The 13,945-nt window shown below is 39.9% G+C and overlaps 1 protein-coding gene across 1 annotated transcript; it reads left to right on the top strand.

Annotated features, from left to right (window-relative positions):
* Nucleotides 1-1,787: 1,787 nt before the first annotated feature.
* etfbkmt (electron transfer flavoprotein subunit beta lysine methyltransferase) lies at nucleotides 1,788-9,243 on the top strand. The gene is made up of 3 exons (XM_039810046.1): nucleotides 1,788-2,368; nucleotides 2,857-2,987; nucleotides 8,258-9,243. Exons 1-3 carry the CDS (start codon nucleotides 2,082-2,084, stop codon nucleotides 8,605-8,607), a joined length of 768 nt encoding a protein of 255 aa, XP_039665980.1. The 5' UTR covers nucleotides 1,788-2,081; the 3' UTR covers nucleotides 8,608-9,243.
* The last annotated feature ends 4,702 nt before the right edge of the window (nucleotides 9,244-13,945 follow it).

The following is a 13,945-nucleotide window of genomic DNA, read 5'->3' as shown; positions in this document are numbered from 1 at the left end:
ATTAAAATAATCCGCTCAAAGCACTTCATCTTGATGTGAGTATGTGGGCCAATCAGAGGCTGTCTTCCTGACTTCTTGATCTTCTTCTTCATATTGTATTACTTTCCTGACTGTGTTACTTCGCTACTGCATATACGTTTGCACTAAATGTGGAATGAATGACTCAAAATAATGATATAAATATAATGTAATAAATAATGCATGGATTCTCATTTGTGCATTTGGATGGTATTATGGGACGTGCGCCCAGGGTGCATTGAGCATGGATGAATAGTTTTTATTGGGTTTTTACTTATTTTATGTAACTTATTGACAGGGAAATTGACATGAAGTGATGTCAGGAGAAAGGCAGCTTGGTCAGCCATATATAACCCTAACCTGTTACAAGCATGAGGGCTTGCATGTAGTGGATGTGTAGGCTATGTAGCAGAGCTGCAGGTCATTCAGGCAATCTGGATGTATAGCAGGATAGCAGACAGAAAATGCATTGGAGATGGCACAACTATGTTTTTGGATAAAAGCGTATGACTTTTCTGGGGAAAAATCTAAATAGTTTTTTAATTTGTGTTAGTTACAGTGTTTGCTTTTGTTTCCCGTGATTCCCAAGACTTGGGAGAACAAGTTTCAAAAGCCAAAAGTCTTGTTCATTATTGTTCTCTGTGTGATTTCTGTGAGATTCAATTTACATAGTTTTTTGTTTTTTGTCTTTATACTCATATAAATATGTATACATTAATATGACATCCCTGCAGGATACAAACCCAATAGCCCAGGTTGTCCTTTATATCTGGAAATGGATTGAGGAGACTTCACAGATGACCGATTCAGATGTCTTCAGATTAGATGCAGCTTTATTCAGATCTATAACATACATGCACAATTGAGTGGGAGAAACAATCGCATCAACAACTTAGGGTCGTCCCACACTTAGGTGGTCCCCTCCAAAGGTCACAGATGAAGATTACAGAATGCTGTTCAGCTCTCATTCGCACAAAACATAATAATTACACCTGGAGATAGTAGTTCTCATGGCCTCCGATCCTGTCATGGTGTTGTACCCAGATGTTTCCCATGACTATCACCACACAGGTCCCTCACATCAACAGTCAGTCATCAGTTGGCTAGTGAGGTTCACACACATAATAACCCTATGTCATATATTGTATAAGATATCTTTGAAAGCATGCAGACTTAATATTCAACCTATCAGTCCTGAAAAAGATTATGTCTATAACGTGCATAACAGGGTTAAGGTTATTCAAGCATTAATACACAAGGAAACCATGGGCAACCCAAATATCTGGAGAAAGAAATGGCTTAGACCCCAAACAATAAAAGCACTCATAACAAAGTACTTATCTTACTTGTCTTATCTTTCCTGCAGAGAACAGTGTTTTCTAGTGTGTGGGAGCAAAGACATAAGACCTTCTCACAGGAAACGGGATGCTTTGGTTTATTATCTCTGCACACACACACACACACACACACACACAGAGGAGACACACATAATTGCAGGAAAAGGATAATATATATATTTTTCTATATCGTTTTTGTAAAAAAATGCACTGTATGTTTGTGATACTGTTAATCATTTGTATGTATGTATAGCCCGAAAAATAAGTTCTCAAAATGTTTTACTAAACCGATTTATTAATCTATAATAACCCACATAGGCTAGATCATAGGCTAGATACTGTGTAGGAACCTTTGTGAGCGGAACGTAGATCGTGTTTCCCGTTTTCAGGAGGTCGGTGTAACTTTTGTCCGACACTGTTTTGCATCCGTGTGGAAAACCGTGTGGAGCTGGACGGGGATTTAACGCGTGTGTTATTATATATTATCTGTCAATATTTTTTGATGTGTAGAGATCTATTTTTAACAGTCAATGGTAGAGATATTTCCCGTTACCGTAACCATCACATGGTTATTAGCTGCAGCGAGAAACATTAAAAGCAGCTAAATTCATGTGGTCATAGATAACTATTTAACACTTCTATATATCTAGTATGTACGTGGTGAACTTGACTAGCGATAACGCTAGCTAACGTGCTAGATAAGCAGCTAATTTCCCCAAGAAGTTGATGACCATGTTGGGACTTTTAACGCCCCAAAGTCGTAATGTAAAAGTATTCATCAAAGCGTTTAGACAGACAAGGCGATCTAGATATTCATCAATTAGCTCTGTCCGCAACATCCGCAGCTTTATTTCAGAGAACACAGAGATAGTTGGAGAGCAGAGCCTGACCCCAGAAGTCAAACTGAGACTGTTCACCCCAAACTGCAGATTTTGGAGAGAAAGACCGGAACTCTGGCCTTTTGATGACCCGTACTGGGCCATATACTGGCCAGGAGGACAGGCACTCTCAAGGTAATAACTTAAGCCCCCACAATTGACAGTTTTATGTGTGTAGTGTAGGGCTGTCCTCGACTAAAGAAATTCTTAGTCGACTAACACTTACAATTTTGTCGACTAATCGATTAGTTGATTTAATTGACAGAGCTGTGCGTTTAGAGAGGTGGTTAAGACTAGAAAAGCACAATATAAATGTAGTTAACCATCTGTAAAACTGAGTTTCTCCACAATTAATCCTGCAAAAGCACCACTTTAAATCTTGTGCTTACCATAAATGTAGTTAATCATAAGTTTCTTGGAAATGAGTAATTAAGCATGAATAAGCATAAAAAATGACTTATCAACTAAAGAAATCTTAGTCGACTAAGACCAAAACGACCGATTAGTCGACTAATCGACTAAGACCAAAACGACCGATTAGTCGACTAATCGACTAAGAGGTGGCAGCCCTAGTGTAGTGACTGATGTTTAGTCTCACCCAGTGCCACCCCTGTGCGGTGCAGGTATCTCCTTGATAACCCTGCAGTGTGTCGGGGTAAGACCGTTCTGGATCTGGGGAGCGGCTGTGGAGCCTCGGCCATCGCTGCAAAACTATGTGGTGCTGCTCATGTAGTTGCCAATGACATTGACACTGGTATGCATCTATATTTATCTTGACTATTCATGTACTGTTATTTTTTCTAAGTAGCCTATACGTTTAGACCTTGTGGTGGGAAAATCTTCAGCTGGGCCAGATGGTAAATATAACCACCCTTTCCGTAAAAAAAAGAAAAAGAAAAAAAACATGTGAATCAGACATCTGGAGCCACCATTATCTTTGTGATTATCTTCTAGTGGACAAAAATAAAATATGTGAACCAGAGGCCTTTACTTCAGTCCTTGATTAAAACATGGTTTACAGGATTGTGTGATTAGATATTAAAGTGCTCATATTATTATGCTAATTTTTAGGTTCATAATTGTATTTAGAGGTTGTGCCAGAATAGGTTTACGTGGTTTAACTAAAAAAAAAAAAACCATATTTTTGTTGTACTGCATATTGCTGCAGCTCCTCTTTTCACCCTGTGATGCTAGAAAAATGATGCTTACTACGGTTTTGCTTCAATTTCTTTGTTAAACCATTTGCATCCAAACTGCTGTTTTAGTATTTCTGTATTTCATGTGATAATCATGAAAGCTGAGTGACAGTGCAAGGAGCACAGAATGCATCCCTGAGGGCAGAGCGCATAATGTGGAGGAGATGCTGGGCCTGACCAGAGATAAGAAGAGAAGCTACTGATTGCATGAACCGAATAACTAACTTGACTCCCAACATCTTTAAAAAGCCACCGTTGAGAACACTCTTCAGTTATTTTCTGTACTTACACTGAAGTGCTGTAAACTGACTCTGCTTGCGCAAATAAAATAAGCTTAAGGAATGAATAAGAAAAATAATTATCCTAACAGTTGAGCTCTCTGTTTTAGCCACAGTGAGGCATCTCACTTTTATTCCATCTTTGTTGGGAGTCACACATGCGCAGTATCTAGGTAAGGACTATTAGCCAGTCAGAAGCAGAGTATGAGGGAGTGCCATGCTAGCAGCTAGGCGAGCATTATAACGTGTGTTACAAAGTGACGCACGTTTGTCTCTGAAGTCAAGGCTGGATTACAATAGAGCTGTTTGGAGCAGTTGGTGAACAGTGTTTTCTGTTGGAGATGGTAAGTCCCTTCGGGGTGGACTTTGGGCTTTTTCACTTTGTAAACATATAACGTGCACAAAAAAGATATATAACACAATAAAGGAAAGGGGAAAAGCCAAAAAAGCATAATATGAGCACTTTAATACAATAAAAATACACTACAGAAGTTTTTGTTGTTGTTTTATTTTTATTTACTGATAAACATTTTAGTATGTAGACAACATCAGTAAATATAGAGACAACACTGATTTGGGGCCCTGTGGCAAAAATGTGCTGTTGGGCCCCGGTTACCACCAATGTCAGTAATGGATTTTTCAGACTTTCAAAGTGCAAAACTCTTAATACAAACAGTGAAACTGGGTGACTGTTTGCACATAGACAAACAGACACTCAGTACATAGATAGATAGATAGTTAGTTGTGTAGATAGTCAATAAGCAAGGTTAATGCCAGTCGAGGTGTCACATTATCAGGAATGAATGGACGACAGGCGAGGCCAGGAACCTCCGACGCACAACCTGATTGTGATATTATCTTGCAGGCCATTAACCTTCTAATACCACGGTCAATTGCCAAAGAACACTTTTAAGGCCATTCATTTATATTTGAATCCTACTCATGAGCACTCAGCTCATAGAACCTTTTAACTCAGCTATAAGCCAGAAAGCTAACGTTATGCTAGTAAGATTCAAAGTCCATAACATTGTTTACGGTTGACATTCAGTAATATGATTTAAATTCTGAACAGGCACGTTTTGAATGGGATCTGCACTAGTCTAACACATTTTAGATGATTGCTGTAAACCTAAAAGCGATGTAAATATTGAATGCTTGAAATCTTGACTGAAAACAAACAGTTGGGAGTAGATCCAAAGCATAACATTTTAATTAAACTGTGTGAAGTGCAGTCACAGTCATCGTTTTGTCTTCTAGGAATGTAGGATTTACTGTGGTGTCAAGACATATTTACACGTAGTAATGCGAAGGAAATCTTAAGAGCTGATTGAAGTTTGAAGTTTCAGGAGACCTTGATGACATACGCATGAACATTTCCTGAGGAGAAAAGAGATGTCCAGCACAAGTGAGCCACTGTGTAATACCACGCGGTCCTGAAGGCTACTTCCTGGAGGGGAGTTTTTAAACCTCCACTAACCAGAAACTCACTATGTGTCCATAGGTTATTCTTCACCCAGCTACTGTATGTGTGGAGATTCTATTGGCTATTGGACCATTAACAAGAAACTGCGCTTACCTAAGTTGACATAAGTCATGTTTAATGTCACACTGTTAGATGCAGTGCATTCTAGGGGAAAGTGGAGACAGTCTCCATTGAGGCTGAGTGCAGTCTATCTCCTGAGACTTTTGCCAGCCTTACCAGCTGCACCGATCATTATCCCTAGAAGACAAAGAGACAGGCCATGACCTTCTGCTTTGAGGTTTTGCAAATGTCCAGAATGTGACCTGGGAAAACACTGTGTCACCATAACTGTAGCCTAAAGAAGGAAATGCAGCATAATTCATTAGAAAGCCATTATTACTCTAAATCATTTTAAATACTGACTTCTAACTACATGCTGTTGCTGTTATTTGTTGTATATAAGTAAATGACCACAGCAGAATGAGAATTAGTTTCAGTTTTTTCAGCATTCTTTGTTAGAGATTAAGACAAGGATCAACACAGGCGCCCAGTTAGCTCAGTTGGTAGAGCAGGCGCCCACATATAGAGGTTTACTCCTCGACGCAGCGGGCCTGGGTTCAACTCCAACCTGTAGTCCTTTGCTGCATGTCATTCCCCCTCTCTCTCCCCTTAATGTCTATAGCTGTCCTGTCAAAAACAGGAACATGAACAGGAAGATTGACTTGATGAAGTACAAGGTCCTGTGATTCGATCCTTTGATGTGTGTCTCCCTCCTGAAATGACCCAGAAATCATGTCATTATTTCCATCTTGTTACCTTTGTTACTAGCCTACTTCTTGCTTATTCAAAGATCATTTTGTTGAAAATTCCGTCACTAGAAATACAGCATAATTCAGTAGAAAGTCATTATTACTCTAAATCATTTTAAATACTGACTTCTAGGGGAGATGAACAGGAAGAAATAAATTGTGTGTGTCTGAATGTGGGTGTGTAGATAGAGGGAGGGAGAGAAAGAGGAGAACATCCTTTCCATCCAGAGTGGTTATTTGATTACTTCTTGATGGATTCTTATTTGAATCACTTAAAGTGAGTAAATTTGACTATTAGACTACATTAATAGTCAAATTTACTCACTTTAAGTGATTCAAAAGAGCTGTATGTCTTTGCATTTAAAAACAACAGAGCTGAGCCAAAGTGCTGCACAGTCAAAAAGCAACAAAGAAACACAGTAACAGAGACATAATACTACACTCACCTAAAGAATTATTAGGAACACCTGTTAAATTTCATGTTAATGAAATTATCTAATCAACCAATCACACGGCAGCTGCTTCAATGCATTTAGGGGTGTGGTCCTGGTCTAGACAATCTCCTGAACTCCAAACTGAATGTCAGAATGGGAAAGAAAGGTGATCTAAGCAACTTTGAGCATGGCATGGAGTATTTCCCAATCTGCTCAGTTACTGGGATTTTCACGCACAACCATTTCTAGGGTTTACAAAGAATGGTCTGCAAAAGGAAAAACATCCAGGATGCTGCAGTCCTGGGGGCCGAAAATGCCTTATTGATGCTAGAGGTCAGAGGAGAATGGGTTGACTGATTCCAGCTGATAGAAGATCAACTTTGACTCAAATAACCACTCGTTACAACCGAGGTATGCAGCAAAGCATTTGTGAAGCCACAACACGTACAACCTTGAGGCGGATGGGCCACACCACCAGAAGACCCCACCGGGTACCACTCATCTCCACTAAAAATAGGAAGATGAGGCTACAATTTGCACGAGCTACCCAAGAGACTAACTCAACTTTTGGAGAATCGTGTAACCAATTAGACTTGTCAGTGTGTTTTGAGGCGGTGTGAGAGTCCCGTACAGTAAACATAAAACATGCCATCTGGGACAGGGACTTCTCTGTCTTCTGTCTGTGAGAGCAGCAGATAGGGGGTCAGAGTCGGTAAGGTGAGAGGGGGGCAGGGGGTCTAGGTTGTTTTTTAATGTTGGAGTGGGTGAGGGGTGTGAAACTGGGGCTATTAAACCTGCAGTAAAGCACTTTCAGGCCAGCGTGTGTCTTGGATGGTCGTCTCTAAATAAGCCAGTTCACACCTGGCAGTAAAATGTGTCTCCACGTGTCTTGAGCGACCACTTATAAATCAGATCTCACTTCCCCGCTCTCTATATATAAATAAAAACGTAGTAAACTCATGGCTAATACAGCAGACTTCACAACGTAAGCTTACAGGAATTTCTGTATTCATTTACTACATATTCGTTAATTTGGGTATATTTTATGAACGTAAAAATATTAGGTTATTGTGTACCGACGGTCTCTGATGTGATGAGAGCAGGCGAGCCACCGGAACAGAAATACAGACACATTATGGATCGTTTGAAAATAACAACCAAAACATAAGATTCACAGGGATTTCTGTGAAATGAGAAATTCTTTGTTTGACGCACTCGTAATACATCTTTACGGTCTTTTCCAAATGTTCAGACGTCATGGATAACACCAGCAAATGGGTACGTACTTCCGTTTACGCAGAAGCCGTCAGTTGAGTTATAAGGCGTTTTTGAGAAGTCACAAAACCGGGACAGTCATGGGAGTCACAGGACAGTGTCTGACTGTCCCAGGACACTGCTAACAGGACGGGACAGTTTTTGCTTCCACTGCTGCTGGTGGTTTTTTAATGTGGCCCACATTCTCACACACACACTGCTAAAAGAATGTGGCCATATGTGATCCAGACCTCCACCGAATGTAGTCTGAGCGATCGGATGTCAATGCGTCCTTAATGCGCTTTGGGTGTCTGTCCACTTGTGATCGGATCACCAAAGACATATGTTAATGCCAGGTCTGAACAGGGCCTCTATTGTTGTTGCATGTGCAGAAGATTTTAGTCAGCACACACGTCTTCACAAAAAAACTCATGTACAGTGTCACAGTGTCAGAGTTCATCCAGTATCAGATTCAACCCTGTTGCCAAAATTGAGCTAAAGCAATGGTAAAAATAGTGTAATATGATACATAGAGCTTGCAGCTGATGCAATAGAAGGTAAGACACTGAAAAGGCCTGTTTTTATTTACAGTTGCAGTGGTTGCGACCCAGATGAACTTTGAGTTGAACGGCTTGGAGCCAGCTGTTTGTTTGTCTAACAACATGATTGGTTCACAACCCGAGGGCTTTGACCTGATCCTCCTCGGAGACATGTTCTACGAAGAGGCCCTCGCCACCAGCCTTCACAGCTGGCTGGACCGCTGCATCAGAACCCAAGGCACCAAAGTCCTGATCGGAGATCCTGGAAGAGCTCAGTTTGAGGAACACGGCATCCGGCGACTCCTGCGTCAGCTGGCTCAGTTTGAGCTGCCTGAGTCTGTCAGAGAGGAGAACTACGGTCTGACCTGCAGCAGTGTTTGGTGCTACCGTCCTGAACTCTGAGGACCTTGTGCTTTCTTGTTTGAATGTGATAAATATGAACTCACTTTCTGTGAGAGGTGTTATGTGTTTGCTTTGTACTTATCTTCTTCACTCAGGGTCACTCAGTTCAGTTGTCACTTGTTGCCTTACGAAAATACTATCTCCCAATGTGTTTTTAATACCCAGGATGCATGTAATCAATACGACAAAGCAAAATCTTTATATGTGGATGTTTCATTTCCTGTAACTGTTGCTTGGTAAATAATAATATAGTTTACATACAGAATTAATAAGCATTTATTTTTCTTTTTATAACTTGACCCAATGAATGTTGAAGTGCAGTGTACAAAATCCTTTAAATCCTAATTTGTTTTTACGTTATTTGGAGCAGAAGTCCCACTAGCTTTCAATAGCAAAACAAAGCATAGTAATTACTGACCAATATGGAGCCCCCCTATGTTCAATAATTAATGGATGAATATGTAATTATGTAACAAAGAAATCTCATAATTGAATCTGTTTTTTTATTTTTAAATATTGACTTTGGGCTCCACAGTGTGATTGATTTTTGTGGTTAAATAATTAACAGCGTTCTGCTTTTCATTCTTTAACACAAATCTTGGCCCTTGTTTCATAATAAACGTGTCATGCAGCATTCCTTATTATGCAACATTTGATCTCTGACTAAGAGCCCTGATGCATTAGATAGATAGATAGATAGATAGATAGATAGATAGATAGATAGATAGATAGATAGATAGATAGATAGATAGATAGATAGATAGATAGTTTATTCGTCCCGAGGGAGATTTTAGGCATTCAGTAGCTTAGATGACCATAACACAAACACATACACACATATATCTCACATACATAAAAATCACTCACAGAAAATTAAAGAGTTATGAAAATCACTCACAGAAATTTAAAGAGTTAAAGGTATTAAGGTAGACTGTGTGCAATGGTGGTAGTGCAAAAGAGAACAGTGTAGGGATTGATCAGTGCAATAGCTTATTATTAAATATTAACTATGACAAGACAATAATGTAAACCCAAAAGAATTAGAATTGCTTGGCAGAAAAGAAATAATATACATTAAGAACAATATATAACAGGGAATTAGTTATAAGATGTATATGTTATGACCAGAGTCCAGATTGTGTAGGAGGGCTAATGTAGCCTATTAGACAGTCAGGTGTACAGCAGACCAAGATATAATGGTGGTAGGGGCTGAGATAGACAGGCTCATGCTGAAAAGTCCATTTCTCCCCTCCCCCTTTGTGTGGTATTTAAGAGTTGAATGGCCCTGGGAACAAAGGACCTACTCAACCTGTCTGTTGAACATGCGCCTCTGTTTAAAGAACGTGCTGTGTAATAGGTGGCGGTCATTGTCCATGATCGCCAACATACTCATGGTCCGTTTCTCTGCAGAACTTGTGAGTGACTCCATTAGTAACCATCTCCGTAGAGTCCTCTTCAAGAGACAGCAGTAATGTAGTGACAAGTAGCTCAATGGGGAAATCAGAATATATAGTGAGTAAACATCTTAGAGAGAAACCAGTTATTTTCCAGTAATTATGCTCGTGATCCCACTGTGCAGTGATATAACGTGTCATTACTTTTTCATGACTTTCCACAAGCGAAACTGTCATTCCTGGTCTATTGATGTTGTTTTTCATCTCAGAAGAAAACAAGTTTTCAGAAAGTTTGGTTTTAGTACAGCTGGGGATAGTTTAAATAAGAACTATAATGGAATGAACATGGAATTTAAAATATCCATTCTAGGGGAGCCATTGTAAACTGAATAAATCCATCTGTCAGCTAGAAAAAAGTATTAGTATTCAAGTGTGCCACTTGGCAGATACTTCCTGTTAGAGCTGCATTGAAAGATTTGAGATTATTCAGATTTAAAGTTGAGGTTGGCAGGTTTAGAGTGTAGTGTAGAGCAGTGGTTCCCAACCTTTTTTCCTTGGCGCCCCCCCTACTCATGTCTAAGAAAACCGAAGTGGAGGTAACTCTTGAGATAGAGCCTTACTTTCTTTTTTGATACAGAGGAGTTATCAACACTTTTACGTTTCTCCGCCATGTTTCATTCATAAAATGCCGTGGCAGCAGGAAAGACGAGGATGATAGCAGCTAGCAGCTGACCTGATGACAGCAAGGGTCCCAGGTTAAGAGGTCCCGGAGGTTCGGCCTACTAAGTAGCCTGCCTACAATTTTAAGCGAGAACAAAAATATATAGTTTTCATACAGACTTTTGTATACATTATATATTCTAGTGTATTAACATAATTTGTTTAACATGTGCAAATATTTTTTTTTTACCTCAACCTCAAACCAGATAAAGACTTGCGCCCCCCCCGTGATCTTTGCCGCCCCCCTGAGGTGGCCCGGACCCCAGGTTGGGAACCACTGGTGTAGAGGAGGAGGGGGGTGCAGAAAGATTTGGGGACAGGCACAGTTCCTCAAACTCGTCTTTGCATTACTCAACTGCCTATATGTTTCATTAGCTACTAACTAACTAAGTCTAAACAAATGACATTGTTATCCTGATCAAACAAAGGCATGACAATTCCTGATGACACAGTTCCTTTGTTTCACATTAAACCTCAATGTGTAAAATATAACTTAAGTACGTTTCTGATGGTTCATTAAATATGAATTAATATGAATTTGAATAGCAGAATTAGTTTTTGTTCTCATGAGTTCACAGTGTGTTGTGTCTCAGAATAGCTGGTCTCCAGTGTCTCCTTTGTGTCTTTGATGGAAATCATAAATCAGGGGCCATTGGGTTTACGGTGTTTTAAGCCCCCAACGTCTCCTTCCAGGCAGCGCTGCACTAGAATTAGGCAATAGTTATGGTTATGGTTATGGTAGGGTTAGGGTTAGGTGCCTTGAAGTCAACTGTCGCAGCGCTGCCTGGAAGGAGACGTTGGGGGCTTAAAACAGATAAACCCAATGGCCCATGATTTATGATTTCCATCAAAGACACAAAGGAGACACTGGAGACCAGCTATTCTATCGAGCGGCCATTGGCCCTAAAAAGTGTCTTAATTTAATAAACTGACTCAGGTTGTGTCGTGGAAAAATCCTTCAGCAGGGCCAGAAGTCTTAAGGTTCTCCACAACACTTTATAACTCGACAATAAAAATACACTTTCTAATAGTCAAAACACACTGGATCCAAACTGGTGTTCAATTCAGTAATATATTTACTGTATAATGAGCACAATACAGTTTTCCAGGGAAAGGCACACTGAATCAGAATCTCACAAGAGCTTGCTTATATCCTGGATAGAATCCCTCCTTTTGTGGAGCCTATCCTCAAATTCCTCTTCATTTCGCAAGTGCTATGTTTTCCAGCATTATATTTATATGTTCTATTCAAATCTCTCATGCAATGAGCTTCGTCATTCACCATTAGTTGAAGACAATCCAGCCGATCCTGGCTACTGCCACTCCTTAACTCTGGTCTAAAGTTTGTCGTCTGACCAACATTCTTCAACCAACATTATTTCTGGAATTTCCCTGTGGTTAGATGGGGAAACGGGGAAAAAAATACCACATTTGTCAGAATTGGCACTCGAACGTAGTTTCTCCTCTATGAGTTTTTCCAGGCCAGTTGTAAACTATGGACACCATTTGCTATGGGAATTCTCCGTAATAGAGATTGATGGTGGAGATATTAGTTATGCATGATCTTAAACATATAAATGCCTTATATACTGTCTGACATATGATAATGTTGTGGGAGCTTCACATGGCACATGCTGTTGATGTTGATTTGGGTGCGTCAATATGATGTATATAATGTGTCATGAGAGATTATGTCAGACTATTTTTGTCCAAAACCCCCTAAGTGGGATACCTTTTACCTTAGGTGGGTTTGGGGGCAGCGGCGGTGGACTGTAAAGTGCTTTTATGGGATGTTTAAAGGTGCTCTGCCATACAAAACCGTTTTTACTTGCATTTTTGGAAATATGTTAGGTCCATATGTGTTTGTGTTATGTTGTGAATGTGAAAATGAACTGCTACCTCCTCTGTCACCTCTAGCCACTGAAAAGAAATAAGCAGAGAAATCAGGCCAATTACAAAAGCTGGTCAGTCTGACATCATATTGCCTGAGCTCATTAATATTCATTCACAGTTGGGCTGGGTAAAGGATTCTGATAGCCAGGCTCTCATTGGCTAGCTGTTAGCCATCAGATTCAAACAGCTTAGCTTGTTGAATATTAATGCGAACTGGCAAAAATCTAGCTGAGTCTTCCTGTAGGCTTTCTATACCACGCTAGAATGGCTTGAAACAAGGTAACCAAGGCATTTATTCCACAAACAATGTTACAGAGTCCATGGTAAGTAGTAAGCAAGTAATGAAATATGTGTGGCAGGGCACCTTTAAGGGGGTTTATAATTGGAATTGCAAAATGTGCAAATATGTGTGGCCATCAGAGGCCCCTTATTTTGGGGGGCCCGAGCGAAGTTCTGGTCACCACGCTACAGGCATACACTCTAAAAATGTCAATTATTATTGTCTTTAGCATAACAGGTTGTTACATTATCAGAAAAAAATCTGAAATGATGCTTACTTCTTCGACAAAACTAATACCTAACAATCTTTTACTGTAATTTATTACAAAGTGATAAAGTGCACTTGTGTTCATTAGTTGTGGAGTGCAGGGAAATCAACTTTTGGAGTTTACTCCATGTTTACATGTATACAAGATGAAAATGACAAGACAAAACAATCAAACGTAAAACACTGCCAGCAGTGGACTGCAAGTCACAGTTTGCAGCCCTGAAATCACCTCTGTTTCCAAATTATATTCCTGTGGAATTGTGGGTGTTTCCTTGATTGAAAACTCTCCCAGGATAAGGACACACCTCTGAATTCAGGTTTACTCCAGGTCACTGACAAAGGTCGTTTATCATGGTAGTACCAATTCTATTCAACTTTACAGAGACATGCATCTCCTTTGTTCTAATCAAGTCTGGCCCAACAGGGGATGGCTCTCAAAGCTGTTTGAACAATAGGTCTCCTTGTGTGGGGACAAGGAGCTTCTGTTATTTAGCCTCTATGCTAAATAACAGACATGACTTGTCAATTCTTTAGAAGCTAGAGAAGGTGGGAGCAAGACTAATGCTAATTAATAAATCAACCATTTGCATGATCAAGAAGCTGTAAAATGCATAAAATTCTACGTGTTTCAACCTACAAACAGCTATGCAGTTTTGATTCCTGTGAGGCATAGCCATGTGAGGAAAATTCATCCAATCCGTGACTGAGAGCGCAAGCCTCAGCACCAAAACACAGCGTGGCGTAGTGGTAAACAGTGGTGGAAGAAGTATTCAGATAATTTACT

The sequence above is a fragment of the Perca fluviatilis genome, chromosome 8 (genome assembly GCF_010015445.1).
Source record: "Perca fluviatilis chromosome 8, GENO_Pfluv_1.0, whole genome shotgun sequence".
Lineage (NCBI taxonomy): Eukaryota > Metazoa > Chordata > Actinopteri > Perciformes > Percidae > Perca > Perca fluviatilis.
Note: the sequence above shows the minus strand (reverse complement) of the source record. Positions and strands in the feature narration are given on the sequence as shown.